Source organism: Felis catus, chromosome B2 (genome assembly GCF_018350175.1).
Source record: "Felis catus isolate Fca126 chromosome B2, F.catus_Fca126_mat1.0, whole genome shotgun sequence".
NCBI lineage: Eukaryota > Metazoa > Chordata > Mammalia > Carnivora > Felidae > Felis > Felis catus.
This window is the reverse complement of record NC_058372.1, coordinates 20,153,895-20,171,314: the sequence shown is the minus strand read 5'-3', so window position 1 is coordinate 20,171,314 and position 17,420 is coordinate 20,153,895. Positions and strand designations below refer to the sequence as shown.

Sequence of the window (17,420 nt, the reverse complement as noted above, 5' to 3'; positions counted from 1 at the left end):
CTTACAATATGCTTTACCACACATTAGGGAATGGTCCTCAAAGGTCAGAGAACTTAAGAAACTCCCTTGAGGTCTTAGGACAGCTAATTAGAGGCCATGCCAAGACTCAAATACATGTTTTCTGACTCCATATCCTTTTCTCTTTCAAGTACAAGGTATTCATATAAACATAGGAAGAAAGGGGGAAAAAAAAAACTAAGCAAAGAATCTGGCTAACTCAAGATTTAGAGAACAATGGCATTTAAATAAATTCAGAAATATGTGACTAAGCATATTTTCATTGTAACATACCTTTAAAGACTTTTTAAACTAAAAATGTTTTTAATGTGCCATGGAAATGAAAAGGTTTCAACTCATAATTATCTTCATCTGTAAATTCTTTTCCTACACTCCTTCATTTATGTTTAAATCAAACAGAAATTATTTTATCTTTAAACATGTTACAGTCATGTGGTTTAAAGGCAGGGATAAACATGGCCGGAGGCACACTCCCCATCTCATTTGGGTAGATGACAGGGAGGCGTATCTTGGTATCACTTTCCATTTAAGAAAGACAGTGTTAGATTCTTTTACTTTGAAAACAGACGTCCAGCAGTTTGCAACTGGTAATGAACCATCAGGTTTTCCTACAGATTAGTCTGGACAGATATATTTAATTACTTTTTATCCTATCACCTGTGACTGAGAATGGCAGTTTTAGAGCATGAAAATAATACAAATGCTATTCTCAGATTCAAACATTTTACTATGACTGCTCTAAAAATTTATTGGCAGTAAAGAGGTTGAGAACTATGAATTAGGACTATGAAGAAATACCAGTGGTGTAGACTTAAATATTTAAAATTTTATAGTTATCTTCTTAGAAATATCAAAAATATATTTGTAAGAAAAATAGCAGCTGTGAAAATATCCTATTTTTACTGAAAGATTGAACATTTGTATCAATGAAGATCGAATGTCAGTATTATAGCTCCTTTACTGCATTTAAACTGCCCAATATATACATGAAATGTTCACATATTAAAGTCTCTGATATGACAGGATAACCACACTTACAGAAGTTACATTCAATTTCCTAACCTCCTCTTGTATATAATCAGGTTTTTATTGCACATTGTTTAGTATACTATTAAAAATATTTTGAGATATTTCTCAAATCTAGATGGTCAATTTAAAATATACTGTTAAACAAGCTCCTGTGGTTTTGATGAAAACACACGTTATGAAATTTCTCTGATGTCTAAACATGCAGTCTCAGGTCCTGGACATTACAAATACAACAATATTAAGCAGAGCATATCCCACCAAACATTAACTGTACATTTCAAAGACCACTATAAAACTGGCATTGATAGTTCATTTCATCACTTTGATCTTAGTAGCACTGTAAGTCTTTCAGTAATCACACCCACTTCAGTGAAATTTATAAAAACACTTATGTACACTTGATACTTTCTCCTGTTTCAAGAAGATACATTTACTGTAAGTTGAGCCTAAACTACATTTTTCTGATAACATTACACTGTAAGAGAGACCACTTTTTTTCAGGGTACAAAGAAAATATATTTAGTATTTTTTAGTAAGTTGATTATACTGATAAAAATTCTTGGGCATTAGATATGATATGTATATTGCATGTATAACATACTCCATTTTCCCAAAACACAAAACAAAAAATTTAACTACTACTAATGAATTTAACTGTCAAAAAAATAAAAACAAACTACATACCTTCTCCTTTTGTCCTGAATAAGCTGAAGTTCTATTAGGCCAAATATGGAGTAAAATGCAAACTGTACTAAAGTTAGGTACCAGCCAAAGGACTTAAAACCCTCCATTGAAAATATTAATTCCTGTCAAGAGATACATGAATACTGTTAAGTTCTTGGGCAAACCAATTTCTTCACAATAAATTCCTATAAACACAACATTAAATTTTTTTTTTACATTTATTTTTGAAAGACAGAGAGACACAGCACAAGTGGGGAGGGGCAGAGAGAGAAGGAGACAGAATCCGAAACAGGCTCCAGGCTCTGAGCTGTCAGCACAGAGCCCGACACGGGGCTCGAACTCACAAACCATGAGATCATGACCTGAGCCGCAGTTGGACGCTCAACCAACTGAGCCACCTAGGCGCCCCTATAAACACAACATTTAAAAAGAAACCAAGCCTCACCACCACCACCACCAGCAAAAAAACAAACAAAACAAAAAAACCCACCAAAAATCAAAACACCATCCAAATCACAAGGCACCTCAAAGGTAAAATTAGAGAAGTCCAGGAGGCCTTTCCAAAGAACTGAGTGAGAAAAACAAAGGGAGGAAGAAGGCTGGCTATAAAGCAACATTATCCTATGCTTTGCTCTTTAAAAAAAAAAAAAAAAAAAAAAAAAAGATTGCCAAAATTAAAAATTGCTCCCAAACATTGAGAAAGGTCCCTGGGTCAAGAACTCCTTTATGATACAATAAATATATTTCATTAGAAGTTTATTATCTCAGACCTGTTTTTTCTATAGGAATTTAATCAGTTCAAACCAATGTTATTTTTTAGAATATCTGGGCCACGGGTTTTATGAAATTTCTCCTTGTAAATGGTTACTTATCTAAACACAATGTTGTGTCATGAAGTAACATTTATATTAATTGTTAATAAGCCATTATTAACAAGTCATTAAGAGGTATTCCAATAGTTATTTGGCTTAATCCAATAAATCACCCTCCCTCATAAACTCTGAACTAGATACTGTGTAATTCCCCAAATTTACTTCATGTTCAAGTACGTCTGCAAGGTATTTAGGAATTTTCTGGCACATGAACTAAAAAACATGAAAATAGCTTTATTAAGTATGCTAGCATTCAGATATATTATATATATATATATATATATATATATATATATATATATATATATATATATATATATATATATATATAACTTCATTACAAAACCCCACCATTTTCTCTAAACTATTTTAAAGCTTTTCTTTTTTTCATTTATTTTTGAGAGTCAGAGAGCAAGAGAGAGAGAGCATGAGCCAGGGAGGGTCAGAGAGAGAGAGGGAGAGAGAGAATCCCAAGCAGAATCTGCACTATCAGTGCAGAGCCTGATACGGGGCTCAATCTCATAAGCTGTGAGATCATGACCTGAGCAGAGATCAAGAATCAGACACTTAACCAACTGAGCCACGCAGGCGCCCCTAAACTATTTTAATATGCTAGCAACATCAGTTGTCACAAAGTGAAAGTGGTGTTTATCTAATTTTAAAAGAAGTTTTGCATAGATTATTAAGTCTCTGCTCATTAATCAAACAGAAAAAGATTAATATAAATTTGTACAGCAAACTTCTAATTCATTTTCCTTTCTAATGACTAACTCTGCTCCCAGACTATTTGGTAACAATGGTATTTTGAAGAAGAAATAAAATATTCCTTAACAAGAAATTGCAACCTTTCTTTGATAAAATTTACTATTTTTCATTGCTCTTCATTGTGATATCTGAATGTTTGTATCATCTTCTAGTGGGGAAATTAGTTGTTATAAATACTAAGATTTTTAATTCATGTTTTTATTTCACGCTAATACTCCTCATAGCATTTTTACAAAGTAAGGAATAATCAATTCTACCATCTTCTTTATTTATACTTCCTTTTATAGTTCATCTATATGTGATAATCAAAAAGAATACAATAATTTTTAAATCACTCTAATGAGCTCCAAGAATCAACCATGGGCTAGAATATGACTTTTGTGTTACTATTCAATTTTATTGGAGAATTATGTTCCAAAATATCAGCGAATACTTGAATCACTCTTTACAAACACATGGGGGTGCATATTACCCCCATTTTGTTAAACACAATAAATAGTTCAAATTGTGTTCACAATTTTAATTTTTTAAGATGGTCTCTGTTCCTCTCCCATCTGAAATGTTCAACTGTGAAATTTTGATCCCCGAAAAAAGGAGCACACTAACTTTTAGAAAGTCTTTTTCCATATTTAAAAAACTCAAAAATGTGAATAAACTGGTATCCTATGGAGAAAACTACCTTGGGTAAAACTATTAGTAATGCTCTTATTGACCTCAACTGTTATAAATAATTAGCATCTTGTAAATAAATATTTTTACCTGTAAATATCCATAAATTAGGTAAAATACAAAAACTCCAGCAACACATATGAAAAACTGAGTAAGTTTGTTAAATCTGCTGAGATTTATGCCAAGCACTACAACGTCATCTATTGACTTGATGTGTGGTGACATTGTCTGTGTTTTGGGAGGGACAGTTATAGAAATATATTTCCTGGAACTGTTGAACTTGAGATCCATTGTTCTTGTTTTGTTGCATTCAGTGCTTCCAAATTTATCTTTGTTGGTTTCCTCTCCTTTGTTCAGTGTTTCTTTTGCTTGCTGAGCCAAGTCCTAAAGAAGGAAATTAGCAATTAAAGCAAAACCTTTGGATAAGATACTATGCTCCAAGTAATAGTTCACATCACACTTTAAAAATTATACAGGCGAATCTCATTTTCTCTAGATATTAATATAGTAATTCCTCTATTCAAACTTCTAAGCAACCAAAAACAATGTCTACTCTCCAATTTATGTTTGCCTGGTAAAGACCAATATCACTAAACATAATGCCATTCTCATTCCCACAGCAAACGTCAAAAGCTAACTTAGTGTTTATTTTTTATCTTTGTGTTTACTTATCAAAGAAGTAAATACGCTTTTATTGTTTTTATATGTATTAAGGATATGATTTTTAAAGCCCATGACAGTCTATGAGTAATATCTTCAACATTAAAGTTGATCTTTAATTGCACACAAAAAACTGATGCTCCCTTAAATACTAATACAATTTAAAATATACTTGCTAAGGATGTTTTAAAATAAACTCAAACAACTATAAGTTACTTTTAAAAAAGCTAGATTTGTCAGAGACTATAGAAAGGATGATATGCTTTAGCAACAGCATTTCTTAGGTTAAAAGATGTTTCCTTCCTTTGGAAATCATTTTAATTTAAAAAGTCTTTGGGCTGGGGCGCCTGGGTGGCGCAGTCGGTTAAGCGTCCGACTTCAGCCAGGTCACGATCTCGTGGTCCGTGAGTTCGAGCCCCGCGGCGGGCTCTGGGCTGATGGCTCAGAGCCTGGAGCCTGTTTCCGATTCTGTGTCCCCTCTCTCTCTGCCCCTCCCCCGTTCATGCTCTGTCTCTCTCTGTCCCAAAAATAAATAAACGTTGAAAAAAAAAAAATAAAAAAATAAATAAAAAAAAATAAGTCTTTGGGGACTTGTTCAATGGATTTCAAGTTTCATTTATACAAGATGAGTAAGTTCTAGAGACTCACTATGGGACATAGTGCCTATAGTTAACAACATGGTGGTGTGCACTTAAAAACTTCTTAAGAGGGTAGATACCAGGTTATACATTTTTAACCACACACACACACACACACACACACACACACACACACACACAGGCAGACACATGGAAACTTGTAGAGATGACAGATATATGTATTACCTTGATTATTAGGTGATGGTATCACAGGTATATGCATATGTCCCAACTCATCAAATTGTGTTATGTTAAACATGTGTAGTTTTTTTTTGTATAAAAATTATACCTCAATACAGCTGTTTAAAAAAAAAAAGAAATAAAGAAGTCTTTGGGATTATAAAAAGCTGGAAAACATCATTTTTTGTTAGTTTGTGAAAAAAAGTCATGAGGACTCTGTAGATGACTGTCAGTTTCTCTTTGGATTTATATAAACTGAAAAATGAATTCCAAGTACAGGATGAGGAGAGAGCAGAGTTAGGACAACTAAACACATTTATGATGAAAAAATTATCCTAGAAAAGACTGTCTTTCACAACCCCAATGGGGACTAAAATTCAGACTAGTTGAGTAAAGAGCATGGATAAGGATAATTTTGACAAAACTGTCTTGATGGCTTAAAATGGCAAGACTTAGTCACTTTGTGATCACTTCTCCTTTGCTGATCACAGAGATTAAGCAGGCCATCTTTAGCAATTTAAATATGGATCCAGGTTCTGAATACAACTTGTAACTAACCATCCTCAGGCATCAAAGAACATTTGTTTTACAGTGCACCCGCCAAATTTCTAAAGAGAAAAATCATAATTTTAAGAAGTTTTACTGTATTTCTTTTCCTTTACCTGTTTCTTCTTCTTTATATATTGTTCTTCCTTCCCACACTATGTTTCAATCACTGCCATCTCTGAGTTAAGACTTTTTAAGACATCTTGCAGGACACCCTTGAGATCTGACTTTCTTTATAAATCATGCTTCAAATGATCTTGAATGTAGAAGAAACAAAAACCTGAGTAACTACTTTCCACATGTGTAGGCATGGATACAGAGTACCATTCAAATAAATCTGATCCCCCTTAAGCTTCTCCTCCCTCCACATCTTTCAATCAAGCCCCAAACTGCCCACAATGGACTACTATTTCATTCCAGAAATAGACCATGGACTTTCAAACACCTCTACCTTATGTTAATGATGTTCTTTCAGCCTGATGTCTTCTTTCTCTAGGTCAGGGTTTGAAATAAGCTTTAGCGTTCCTTCCTTTGTGATACCCTCTCTAATTCCCCAGCTGGGAGAGAACAGAACTGAAAAGGCAAGACTCAAATCTTACTTATCTCTCCGTTCTTGGGATCCGGCATACTCTGCACCCTTAAAAAGGAACCAAATAAATTGGCCCTTCATCTGGAAGTCCTGAAACCCCAGCTTGCAATCACCCTGTCTACCTGAGTATGATTTTTCAAATGTACTGTGGTGGCGGCAAACTTTGTGAGCAAAACTAAAAATCTTATGGAAAACAGGTTGAGTAGGATGTGCAAATATTGATTATATATTTACATGAGAGAATAAATAAAACTTCTAGAAGACCTCTTTCCTGCTTTTGTTAGTATCAAAAATTTCTCTCCAACCATATTCTGCTGAGATGTTTGTAATTCAGCAAAATGCCTGGCATATTGCAGTGACTCAAAAAAATTATAGCTACCTTTATGAGAAAGCAGTACAGCATGGTGCTTTCCCTACGCTTTGGATTTTGACAGATCTGAGTGCACGACCCAGCTTTGCTAACTGATTAGCTGAAGAACCTTAAGTAAATTCTTTTAACCTTTTTGAACTTCAGGTTGTACATCTTTAAAAGGGGGAGGGGTGGTAAAAAATGTGCCTATCATAGAATTTTTGTTAGTACTAAATGAAATAAATGTAAAAACATCTGGCATATAGTAAGACCACCAATGTTAACTATTACCCAACTTTTTTTTTTTAATTTTTTTTTTAATGTGTATTTATTTTTGGGACAAAGAGAGACAGCATGAACGGGGGAGGGGCAGAGAGAGAGAGGGAGACACAGAATCGGAAGCAGGCTCCAGGCTCTGAGACGTCAGCCCAGAGCCCGACGCGGGGCTCGAACTCACGAATCGCGAGATTGTGACCTGGCTGAAGTCGGACGCTTAACCGACTGAACCACCCAGGCGCCCCAACTATTACCCAACTTTTTAGAACTACTGCTAGTGCGATATGGTCGGCTGCTGGGAGACTCACTCCTCTGATGTGCAGTTGGAAATATGAATCTGGACTTCCAACCCGGACTTCTCTTCTGAAATCCAGATCTCTATTTCCAAATGCGTCTTTGAAAGCATTTCTACTCATGAGTTCCACTGGCACCTCCTTTCAAAAATGTTCAAAGCTGGGAGTGCCTGGGTGGCTAAGTCAGTTAAGCCTCCGACTCTTGATTTTGGCTCAGGTCATGATCTCAGGGGTTCATGAGTTCGAGCCTCGCACTGGACTCCATGCTCTCAGTGTGTAGCCTGGTTGCAATTCTCTCTCTCTGCCCCTCCCCCATGCTCTCTCTCTCTCTCTCAAAATAGATAAACTTAAATAAATAAATAAAAGTCCAAAGTTGAACTATGTTCACCTCCAAACAAACCTGCCCTTCCTATATTCCCAATCTCACTTATGGTATCGAGCAGAAAATCTGTAAATTATCTTAGATTCTTTCCTTTTCCTCAAATTTACATTTTGCCAAGGTTCCTGTTGACTCTACATTGGTAAATGTATTTAAAATCTGTTTCTGAACCTACCATTAGCAGCTGTTTTCTCTTGCCTAGATTACTAGGCATCACTAGATTACTGCTTATAATCTCTTCTTCCCTTTCTGATCCCTCTTTCACATTGCTCAACATGAATACCCACTATGCTATACCTCTGATTAAGGCCCTATACATTACAAGCTGGGTGATTCTCTGGACTCTCATAGCATTTTATAAAATTTTTTACAAATACCTAAATCATAACAGCATAACTTTTTGCTTTTATGGTTGCTTCTCTTAGAAGCTTCTGAAATCTTTAGGGGAAGAGAAGATATCATCTTCATTATGTTTCAACACATAACAAAAGTGTAAAATATGAAATGAAGGAGTCTATTGCACGCTAGTAAGCACCAATTTAATCAACAGAATTCTGCTCCTTTCCAACAATTTGCCACTTTCAACACACCTATTGGCAATCTTAGGAGCCGCAGATCTGTGCCAGACATGTAGAGTTAAATCCCTTCAGCACTGTCACTTCTTGGACATCTGTGCCAAAATATTGACATCTCCACTGAAATTTCCCACAAAGCATCTGAAATGAACATGGAAATAAATTCATTTCTTTTGCTTACTTGAGGTACCAGTTCCAGAAAATCTGCCTTGCAAGCTTTGCATTTAGAATGCAGTTTTATTAATCAGAACATCACTGGTCAGATCACATGACTGATGAAGGAAGACACTGTAAACTCTGATACCCAATAACTGTGATCCTAATGTGTGAAACCTTCCGTTTCAGACATGAATGATGGATATCAATCAATATCCACAGAACCTAGGCCAATGTCCTTTCGATGCAGGAAAAATAAAATCCAGCATAGAATTAAACCTGTTTTCAAATTAAATGATCAACATTTTGCTCTGCTTTAGACGTTCACAGTAAGCCTTAAACTAAGAACAAAAAACCCCACAGGTGTGAATCACTGCCTGGGGCCTCTCCTGTTCTTAAAGTCAACACATATATTTAACTTTAGTTACTTGTTGGTACAAAGCAACTGCTAAAATGGGAAAAGGCAGCATTTTCAGTATATACTGACATCTAAAAATTATAAATAACTGGTAATAACATTGGTTTGCAATGACCCACTTAAGTTAAAAATCTTTCAGTTCATTTCTTAATCTAGTTCATTTCCAGTCTTTAGAAGAAAAGTCTCCCACTACTAAAGGGTAGAATATGAGGAAATTACATTACAGTGTAAATAACCTGAACATAGTTTACTCTGTATTTTGTCATACTCGTTGTTACAAATAAAATAATCTTGCCATTGTATCTACATTAACTGGACTCTATTAATTGTTCACCTATGGGTTATGGTTATAAAACAACAAAAAAAGGGGGGCTCATTTCTTTGTACACACTTCACTACACGAAGATCAGACAGGGTACTCATTTTTGACAGTTACTCTATTTTTTTCCAAGGGATAAATCTAAGCTTTGGATTTAATATAAAGAAATTAAGTACAAATAACACTCATCCAAATTATTTTCAAATGCTGCCGTATCTCTCTCTTCCAAGGCCCAAACTATCCCAATTCACTTAGGAAAACGTGAATCCAAAAATCTACCCTCGACATCGACATGTGAGACACTACCTTAGAAGAAATGCATATGCCCGACACTAAAAAAACCCACTGTCAGCACACCAAAGCATTCCACCTCCTTTCCGTTATTTCTTTAAAAGAAAAATAAAAAGGCGGGGGAGAAAACTAAGCTGCAAAGACTGGAGAATCTGCATAACTTTTAGTGGAAGATTGTGACATAAATTTAATAACCTGGCAAGAACGATCACCTTGCACCGCAAAGCAGATGGACAGCAGAAGACCCTAAGTACTTTATCTAACGCAGAACCCGGAAGTAGCTCTTCACTCAAAAGCAGTCTTGGGAACCCAGGCGACTGCCAGTTCTCCAGAGGCCCCTCACTAGTCTAAAAGGCCCTCCTGGAAGTGGCCTCACGCCTGAGTCCACAGACCGGGGCCTGAGGGGGTTCTAGCCTGCCGCAGGGCGCAAAGGGGACAAGGAGGGACGGACACACACTCCTCCCTAGAAACCGTGCCAGTTTCCGTTCTTTAAAAAAGGAAGTCATCCCCGCCCTCCGTCCTGCCCTCAATCCCCTCGCCGCACGCTCGTTATAGATGAGGAAGATAAGCTGTGTCCAGGTTCTCTGGGGAGGGGAGGGTCTGGGTCCCGAACACGGCGAAGAGCCGGGGGTACACGTCCACTCCAGAGCCGTTAAGCCACCTGAAAAGGTGACCCCAGCCCGGGTGGCGCCTGCCAGACGGAGCAGTCTCCCCCTCCCCAGGTCGCCATCACCTCCTTCTCCTCTCCGCCTACCCCTGCACTTTCCACAGCGGCCGCCGCCTCCTCGCAAGGTGTTCGCCTGGCCTGCGCCCGCGCGCCACTTCCGCCTACGTGTCCCCGCGCGCGTGCGCAGCTGTGCGGCCCCGCCCCCTCGCCGGCCTGGGGTCTCTAGCGGCGAGGGCGCGGTTACCTTTCGCGCATGCTCTGTCTTCTCAGGAACCTGGGTAGAGCGCAGCCAAAGTGGGCACCACGGGGCCGGTAGTGCGTTCCTGCGCCCACTAAAATTTGCTTAGGAGCGGGGAGCGCCGATCGGGTAGAGTGTTCTTATCCTTTGATCGGTCCTCGCTTGTTGTTGGTCTCTGAGCCTCTACAGCCTCCGGGTTGCTTCGGCCTCGTACTCCCGGGTCCCTCCCCCCGTGGGCCACCACGCTGGGGGCCACTTCCACTGCCATGGCCCTTTGCTGATATTTGGGAAGGAAGACTAGTGGAGAATGTTGAACCCGGAATTAGAAACACTGGGGTTCCCTCTTCCCTCCTTTTGATCCAGATGAGATGGCATAGTCACCCTACCTGTCTCTATTATGTTCTTGCCTGACTTGCACCTGCTTTCTGGTGACAGCGGACTGAAGTCGCACTTGGGTTGCTTCTGACGTTATAATTCACCTTGTAGCTACAGCAACCCCAGGCCTTCCAACGTGACACGAAAGTTGACAGCATTGTTAACACAATGTCACTTACTGCTCAGAATGTACATACATCCCATAGCTCTGCCAGCCATCAACACTAAACATTTATCCTGCATTTAGGGTTACACCTACGGTCGCTGAGATGTAATGACATGAACCCGAAGATGGGATAGCTGCGATAGCTTTAGGTAACACTAAGGTGGCCCGGAAGGCAAAGATTACTGTAAGGAAGCCAGAACATTTTTTGAGTGCATGATTTGGATACCCATAGAGGGATGGATTGGATTAATGTATATGTTAACATCAAGTCAGTTTCGCACAGCTTTGACAATTTCACAGGCATTGTACAGAAAGGGCAACATTTGTATTTTGTCTTGGGTGTGAGGGTTTCTATCAAAGACTGGCAGATATCTCCTAGTATAAGCGAGGTGAGTGTGGCTAGGCATTTTTATTTAATCCTTACCAACCTGGTACAAGGTCAGTGTTATCAGCATTTTATAAATGTTGAAATTAGGACTTAGAGAATTTTAATTCCCCACTGAGACAGTAAATGACAAAGCCATTAACGATGCCATACTGTTACCTGAATAATGTGGACTTAAAGGCATTTGAACAACAGTTCTTTATTGAGCACCTATTAAATGGGCATATGCAGAGTTTGTATACATAATCCATAAATTACAAGTATGGGTTCCTTGCCCTCAAGGAGCTGTGGGCACAAAAGAAAAGGTAAATGTCAGCATAGAACAACTTATTCTACAAGAGACATCATAAGTTACCCTCTACTTCTGCCTGGACAATTACCATAGCCTTTCTGACAGGACTTTCTACTTCCCCTTTATGTCTCTACTTCCAGTTTCCATTCAGCAGCTTGCTGTTTGCGCCTCCCCCATGTATTATGAGAGCAGAGATTTTGTCTCAGTCACAGCTGTATTGCCATCATCTAGAACAGAGTGCTTGGTACAGTCTGCACTCAGTAAATAGTTGCTGAGTGAATTACCAAGATGCAATGCCAAATGAGGGTCAGGACAGGAGTATGGAAGTCCAGAAAAAGTAAAGTATTGGCTGGCATGGCTTATGAAAGCTTCTTCTAAAGGGCAGAACCTAGATGATGAGGATTCCAATGGCTTTGAAATGGGGGAAAGGGGAGGGAAGGCAGTCCGAGCAGAATCAACCAAAATAAACAGAGACATTAAACAGGCAGTAATCGGGTTTACAGTAATGCTAATATGCTGATCTCCACGAGCAAAACTAAGACAGGAAAGCAGCTAATAGCTGGTGTGTGAAAATTCAGCCTTGCCTCACCGAGGGCTCATGTATCATTTCCCTCTTTACTAGCAAATTCCATCCTTCCTAGATTGTATCCGTTAACTATTATCAATTCCAGACGGACTGGCAAATACATTTAGAGCATAGTTGGAATTTGTTTTAAGCTATGAAAAAGAAAATACTGAAAATGACATGGAATTTAATGTCTGGACATCCTCAAAACCCAAACCAGACCAACCCAAACCAAACCAGAAAAACAACCCAGGGAACTGGGAATCAAGAGGTCTGCATCCAGGAGGCTATGGAAGCTGGTGGAGGACTCATAGCTGTTTTTCTTGGACAAGCTGGGGTTTGCACATTATCTACCTGGATGACTGTTCAGGGAATCACTAAACACATTTAAAGGAAGAACAGCAATCATTTAACAGAAAGCAGAAAAGAGGAGAAAAGGTGAAATGTAGCAGTTGTCAAAAAAAAAGGGGGGGGGGATCTGGGGACAGACATGTACAGAGGGAGGGTCATGTGAAGACAGCCAGAGAGAGGAGAGGAGCCTCAGAAGACACCAATCCTACTAGTACCTTGATCCCGAACTTCTAGCCTCCAGAACTCTGAGGAAATAAATTTCTGTGGCTTAAGCCACCCATTCTCTGGTATTTTGTTATGACAGCCCTAGCAACGAAATACAGCCAGTGCAATATTTTTACATGTCAGATGTGAGGTGAATGACAGACTGAGTAGTACTTGTTACTGAGTCGGTTTTTAACAAGTACTGACTCCATTACATCACTGTGATGCCCTAGTGATGACCACCGTGGGAAACTGAAGATGTGCAGCAATGAACTGACTGTCGACTCCTAAGAAATTCATAGTCCTGTTGTGTCAAAAGCCTGTGGTGTCTTGACTCATGTTCTGAGCATCACCTCCAATTTTGGACTTGGTTGTGGGGTCGGTTTCATGCAAACTTGTCACTTTTCCCTGATGGCTTCCTTTCTCTATCATTCTTTGCTGTCTGCCCGGAGTCTCCTCTAAAAGTTTGCTAACTCCCATACAACAACTCACTCCTAGGTTGGCCTTCAACCAACGGGTGACAGTCCCCGATGGGTAAAGCCTCCTGCTCTTACCCTTTAGTGAGGCAGTTCTGGAGGGCCATTCTGTGTGCTTCTTAAGAGGTCCTGGGGAAACTGTATCCTGGTTGCCCAGAGCAGCAACTTTCAAACTGCGTTCTTAGACCATTTCCTATACCTTCCTTTTATTCCTGCACTGCTTCTCACTGGGATCATCTTCCAGATGGCCTGGGCACACACATGCAGCTGTCTTAGGTTACACTTTTTAGGGAAACCAAGCTAAGAAAGTTAGTGTAGGAAGAAAGTCTCAAACGCAGCCCCTCAGGTGACTCACTAGTCAGATGGCGACACCGATACGTCCGGGTGTGCTGGGGTATCACCATCACTAAGGCTCTTCTTAGATGTGGTGGACAGAAGGTGAAGATAAAACACTGGTCTGCATGGTAGCTCTAGCATTTGAGTGGGAAGAGATAAGGACACTTAGAAGATGGCAGAATTCGCTGGCTTTTTTTTTTTTTTTTTTTTTTTTTAACTTTCATGGTCAGCCAGCTCTCAGCTCAGGGCTCACTGGGAGATGTATCAGCATTTAAGGAGACCCTCATCTCTTGCAGCCACAGGACAGGGTGCTAAAATCATGTTCAAGATTTAATTCTAAGGGTGGCAGAGCTGCTTGGTAATCCAATGTGTATCTTTGACGGGTCTCTAATGTTAGGGTCAGGGGAGGAGAAGGATCCTGAGACTAAGAAGGGGAAAATTATATCGGTGATCTTGGGAACCTTAAACCTTGAAACTCCCTTAATCCCCTTGGGCTAGTAGAAGCAACCCTTACCCCCCACCCCCACTCCCAACACACACACCCTTGTTTAGGGAGAATCACTCCCACCCCCACCTAAAGACCATGAAAAGACCTCATCAGAGACAGGTGCTTGACAGGGTCATGCTTATCCTCAAGATCTGTTCCAATCTCTCCTCATTGCCTCCAGACTGAAAATTAGGGTGGGCTCTTATTATAGCCTTAGTGGGGAAGTGCAGTCCATTCTTTGGCAGGAAATGGTTTTGTCACCCAAAGAATCACTAGATCTAGCCGATAAGAACTGGCAGCAATCTAGAGGACACAGGCTAGAATCTGGGAGTGGTTATTGCAGGTATTGGACTTTGTGGGGTAGTGGAAGGGGACAAAATATCAGGCTGGATAAGGGAGGATTTAATGACATATTAGTAGTCTCCATGATTCAATTTAATAGCTGGCCAAGGTCACCTAGAGGCAGTCCCCATGCCCTGCTGAGATGGTTCACTGAAGTTTAAATGCAGTGGAAGCCCTCAGTAAATGAAACAGGGTTGGCAAAATGGTCTTGACAGAATATTGAGGAAGGAATCAGGGAGGTGGTATTTTTGGAGTGAATTTTTAATGGGAGGGCAAAGAACCCGACATGTGACTATATTGCCTGGGAAGGCTAGGTGGGCACTGCCTTCAATAAAGCAATAATGAATATCCTTTGAGAAGTTTAGGGTCCTCTATAAGCCCAGGCTGAAGTAGGAGATGCTTCCATGGAACAAGGATCCCGAATAATCAGTGGAGGATGACAGGGGTGAGAGGATTCCAGAAGAGCAAAAGCCCTGTGGTAGCATTTAGCCAACAGAAGGTGGATGCAATTACTAAAACTGGTAGCAAAACCAGAGTGGCATCGGGTTGCCTTGGTCTTCAGGCTCACAGTCAAAGTCTTTCTAACGGTAAGGCAGATGTGTATTTAAGCATATTGTTCACCTTGAGTAGCCATAAAAACAAACAGAAGAAGTAGTGAGCAAAAGGCTGACATTAACTGCCTTAATACGAGTAACCTCACATTCAGACCCATCAAGTGAGGGGGAAGCCAGGTCCCTTGAGGAAGAACCCTGCAATGCCACTACAAATTACCTACAATAAATGTTCCCAACACATTCCCCAAGGGACCAAAAGCCATTTGCCCAAGGAGAAGCACACTGTGGAAAGTGAATTACACAGGGACTAAATCTGCGTCACAGTGTGTCCACTGCGCCTATGGATTCCCCCAGGTATAATTGGTACTGACATGCTTAGCAACTGATAGATCCCTCTCTGACCTGTCGCAAGAGTTCTTATGCTAGGAAGGGCCAAGGTAAAGCTCCTGAAATCATTTCGCCTCCCTGGACCAGAATAAAAAACCGGAAGCTTATTGCACCCGAGAGGGATTATAGAGATTGCATCAGTAAACACTTAAAAAATGTAGAGATGATGATCTCTGTCATAACCCATTCAATTCATCTTTTTGGTATTTGAAAGAATTAGTAGTATCATGGTGTATTTTGGTAGATTTTGGAAACTTAACCAAGCGATAGCTCCAATAACAGCTGCTCTTGTGCCAGATGTGATACTTTTATTAAAATAGCTAAAACCGCCTTTCATACTTGTTATATGGTTATTGAGCTGGCAAATGTCCCATCCATAAAGCAGAACAAAAACACTTCACTCCTTTGTGAAAAAGACTTAAGTACATATTCACTGTCTTTTTCCAGGGATAGGATAACTTTTCTGCTTTCCATCAATATGGAGTCCTGCAGGAACCTTGACTGTCACGACATCCTCTATATCATTGACATCATGCTCATTGGACAGAGATAACAGGAGGCAAGTGCTGGATATTCTAGGAAGATATTCTAGGGAGAGTGCCACAGAGTGAGAGATAAAACCTATGAGGATTTAGAATCTGCCTGACTTGGGGGCATCTAATGATTTAGGAGCTGGTGGCATCCTCTCTTAGTTTGGTTTCACCTGAAATAAGACCCGAGACAAGAACTTGTGTGCAGGTAATTTCTTTGGAAAGCCATCTCAGGAAGCAGAGGGCAAACAAGAAGGAGAGGAAGAGGGAGAATGAGGAGAGGGAGTACTGGGGTTCATATAGAGGTGTTTGCTCCGGACAACAGCGCTCAGTTCTCTCAGGAATGCAAAGTGTTTAGGACCGGAGTTTGGATTTCAGAACATACATGAGCCCTGTCTAAAAGACACCGATAGTTTCAGGGGAGACTCTGGGGCAGGAAGCAGAGAGACTCACAGAGTCTGCTTGAGCTGAAACATTGCAAGTGAAAAGTGAATCTGAGCTCCCACAAACATGTTCAACAAAGCTGTGGCTTAAGTCAGAGATTTGCTGATGGAATGTCATGTCGTGGGGCACAGAAGCACTGGCTACATCCTTTCAAGTGAAGGAAAATGTATTGCCTTTGCAGTCCCTATTGAAGGGAGAGAGAGAGAGAGAGAGAGAGAGAGAGAGAGAGAGAGAGAGAAATTGCACTGATGACTCCTTGATTTGGGAGGCCACATATACCACATTTAGGAATGCTGCTTCAATCCATTCATTAGATGACTCAAAAAACCTTCAGCTCTGAATGTGGCCCAGATCTGCTCTGTAGCAGATCCAGGCAGTAGTGAAGTATAAACTTTTCTGCACTTGACCTGTGTGACCCAGTAGATTCATTGGGGCTGGAGGCATCTATTGTAGATAACAATGTTAACTGGAAACTCTGGAAAACAATAGAAGATCCAAGGTGTAGACTACAGAAAACTGCTTGATTTTGATAAGCTCCTGCAATACTCCTGGGGGCTGGTAGAGACTGGGTTTTAACTGTGGGATATCAAGTGGCTATGAAAGCACTGGTGCCCATCATGAGCTAGCTGTTGTCAAATTCAGACCCACTGAGTCATAAGGTTAGGCAAGTAGAACAGCAATCTGCTGTAAGGGGAAAATGGTACATTAAGGATCAGGCCTGAGGAGGTCCAGAGGGCAAAGTAAGTTAGATATCACCTACCTCTATTGCCCCAGTACCTCTCAGTCAGCTCACATCTATGGCCTTAGGACAGGCTTCTGAAGATGAAGTAATGAAAGAGACAACAATAGCAACAGCAACAACACAGACCTTATACATGCATTGGTTGGCTAAATAGCTTGGTTTGAGCTGAAAAT

General features: G+C 40.1%; 1 protein-coding gene across 10 annotated transcripts in view; it reads right to left on the bottom strand.

Moving 5' to 3' along the window:
• Positions 1 to 11,022, bottom strand: part of SLC35B3 (solute carrier family 35 member B3) — a 28,364-nt gene extending 17,342 nt beyond the window's left edge. The window contains exons 1-6 of one of the 10 annotated variants that reach the window (XM_045057144.1): positions 10,461 to 10,553; positions 8,538 to 8,663; positions 6,178 to 6,317; positions 5,522 to 5,634; positions 4,128 to 4,421; positions 1,732 to 1,853 (exon numbers count right to left, since the gene is read on the bottom strand). In XM_045057144.1, the coding sequence (XP_044913079.1) occupies positions 1,732 to 1,853; positions 4,128 to 4,328 (323 nt within the window). In that variant the 5' untranslated portion in view covers positions 4,329 to 4,421; positions 5,522 to 5,634; positions 6,178 to 6,317; positions 8,538 to 8,663; positions 10,461 to 10,553. The other 9 variants (XM_045057143.1, XM_045057145.1, XM_045057147.1 and 6 more) reach the window with 9 other exon arrangements.
• Positions 11,023 to 17,420: the final 6,398 nt, after the last annotated feature.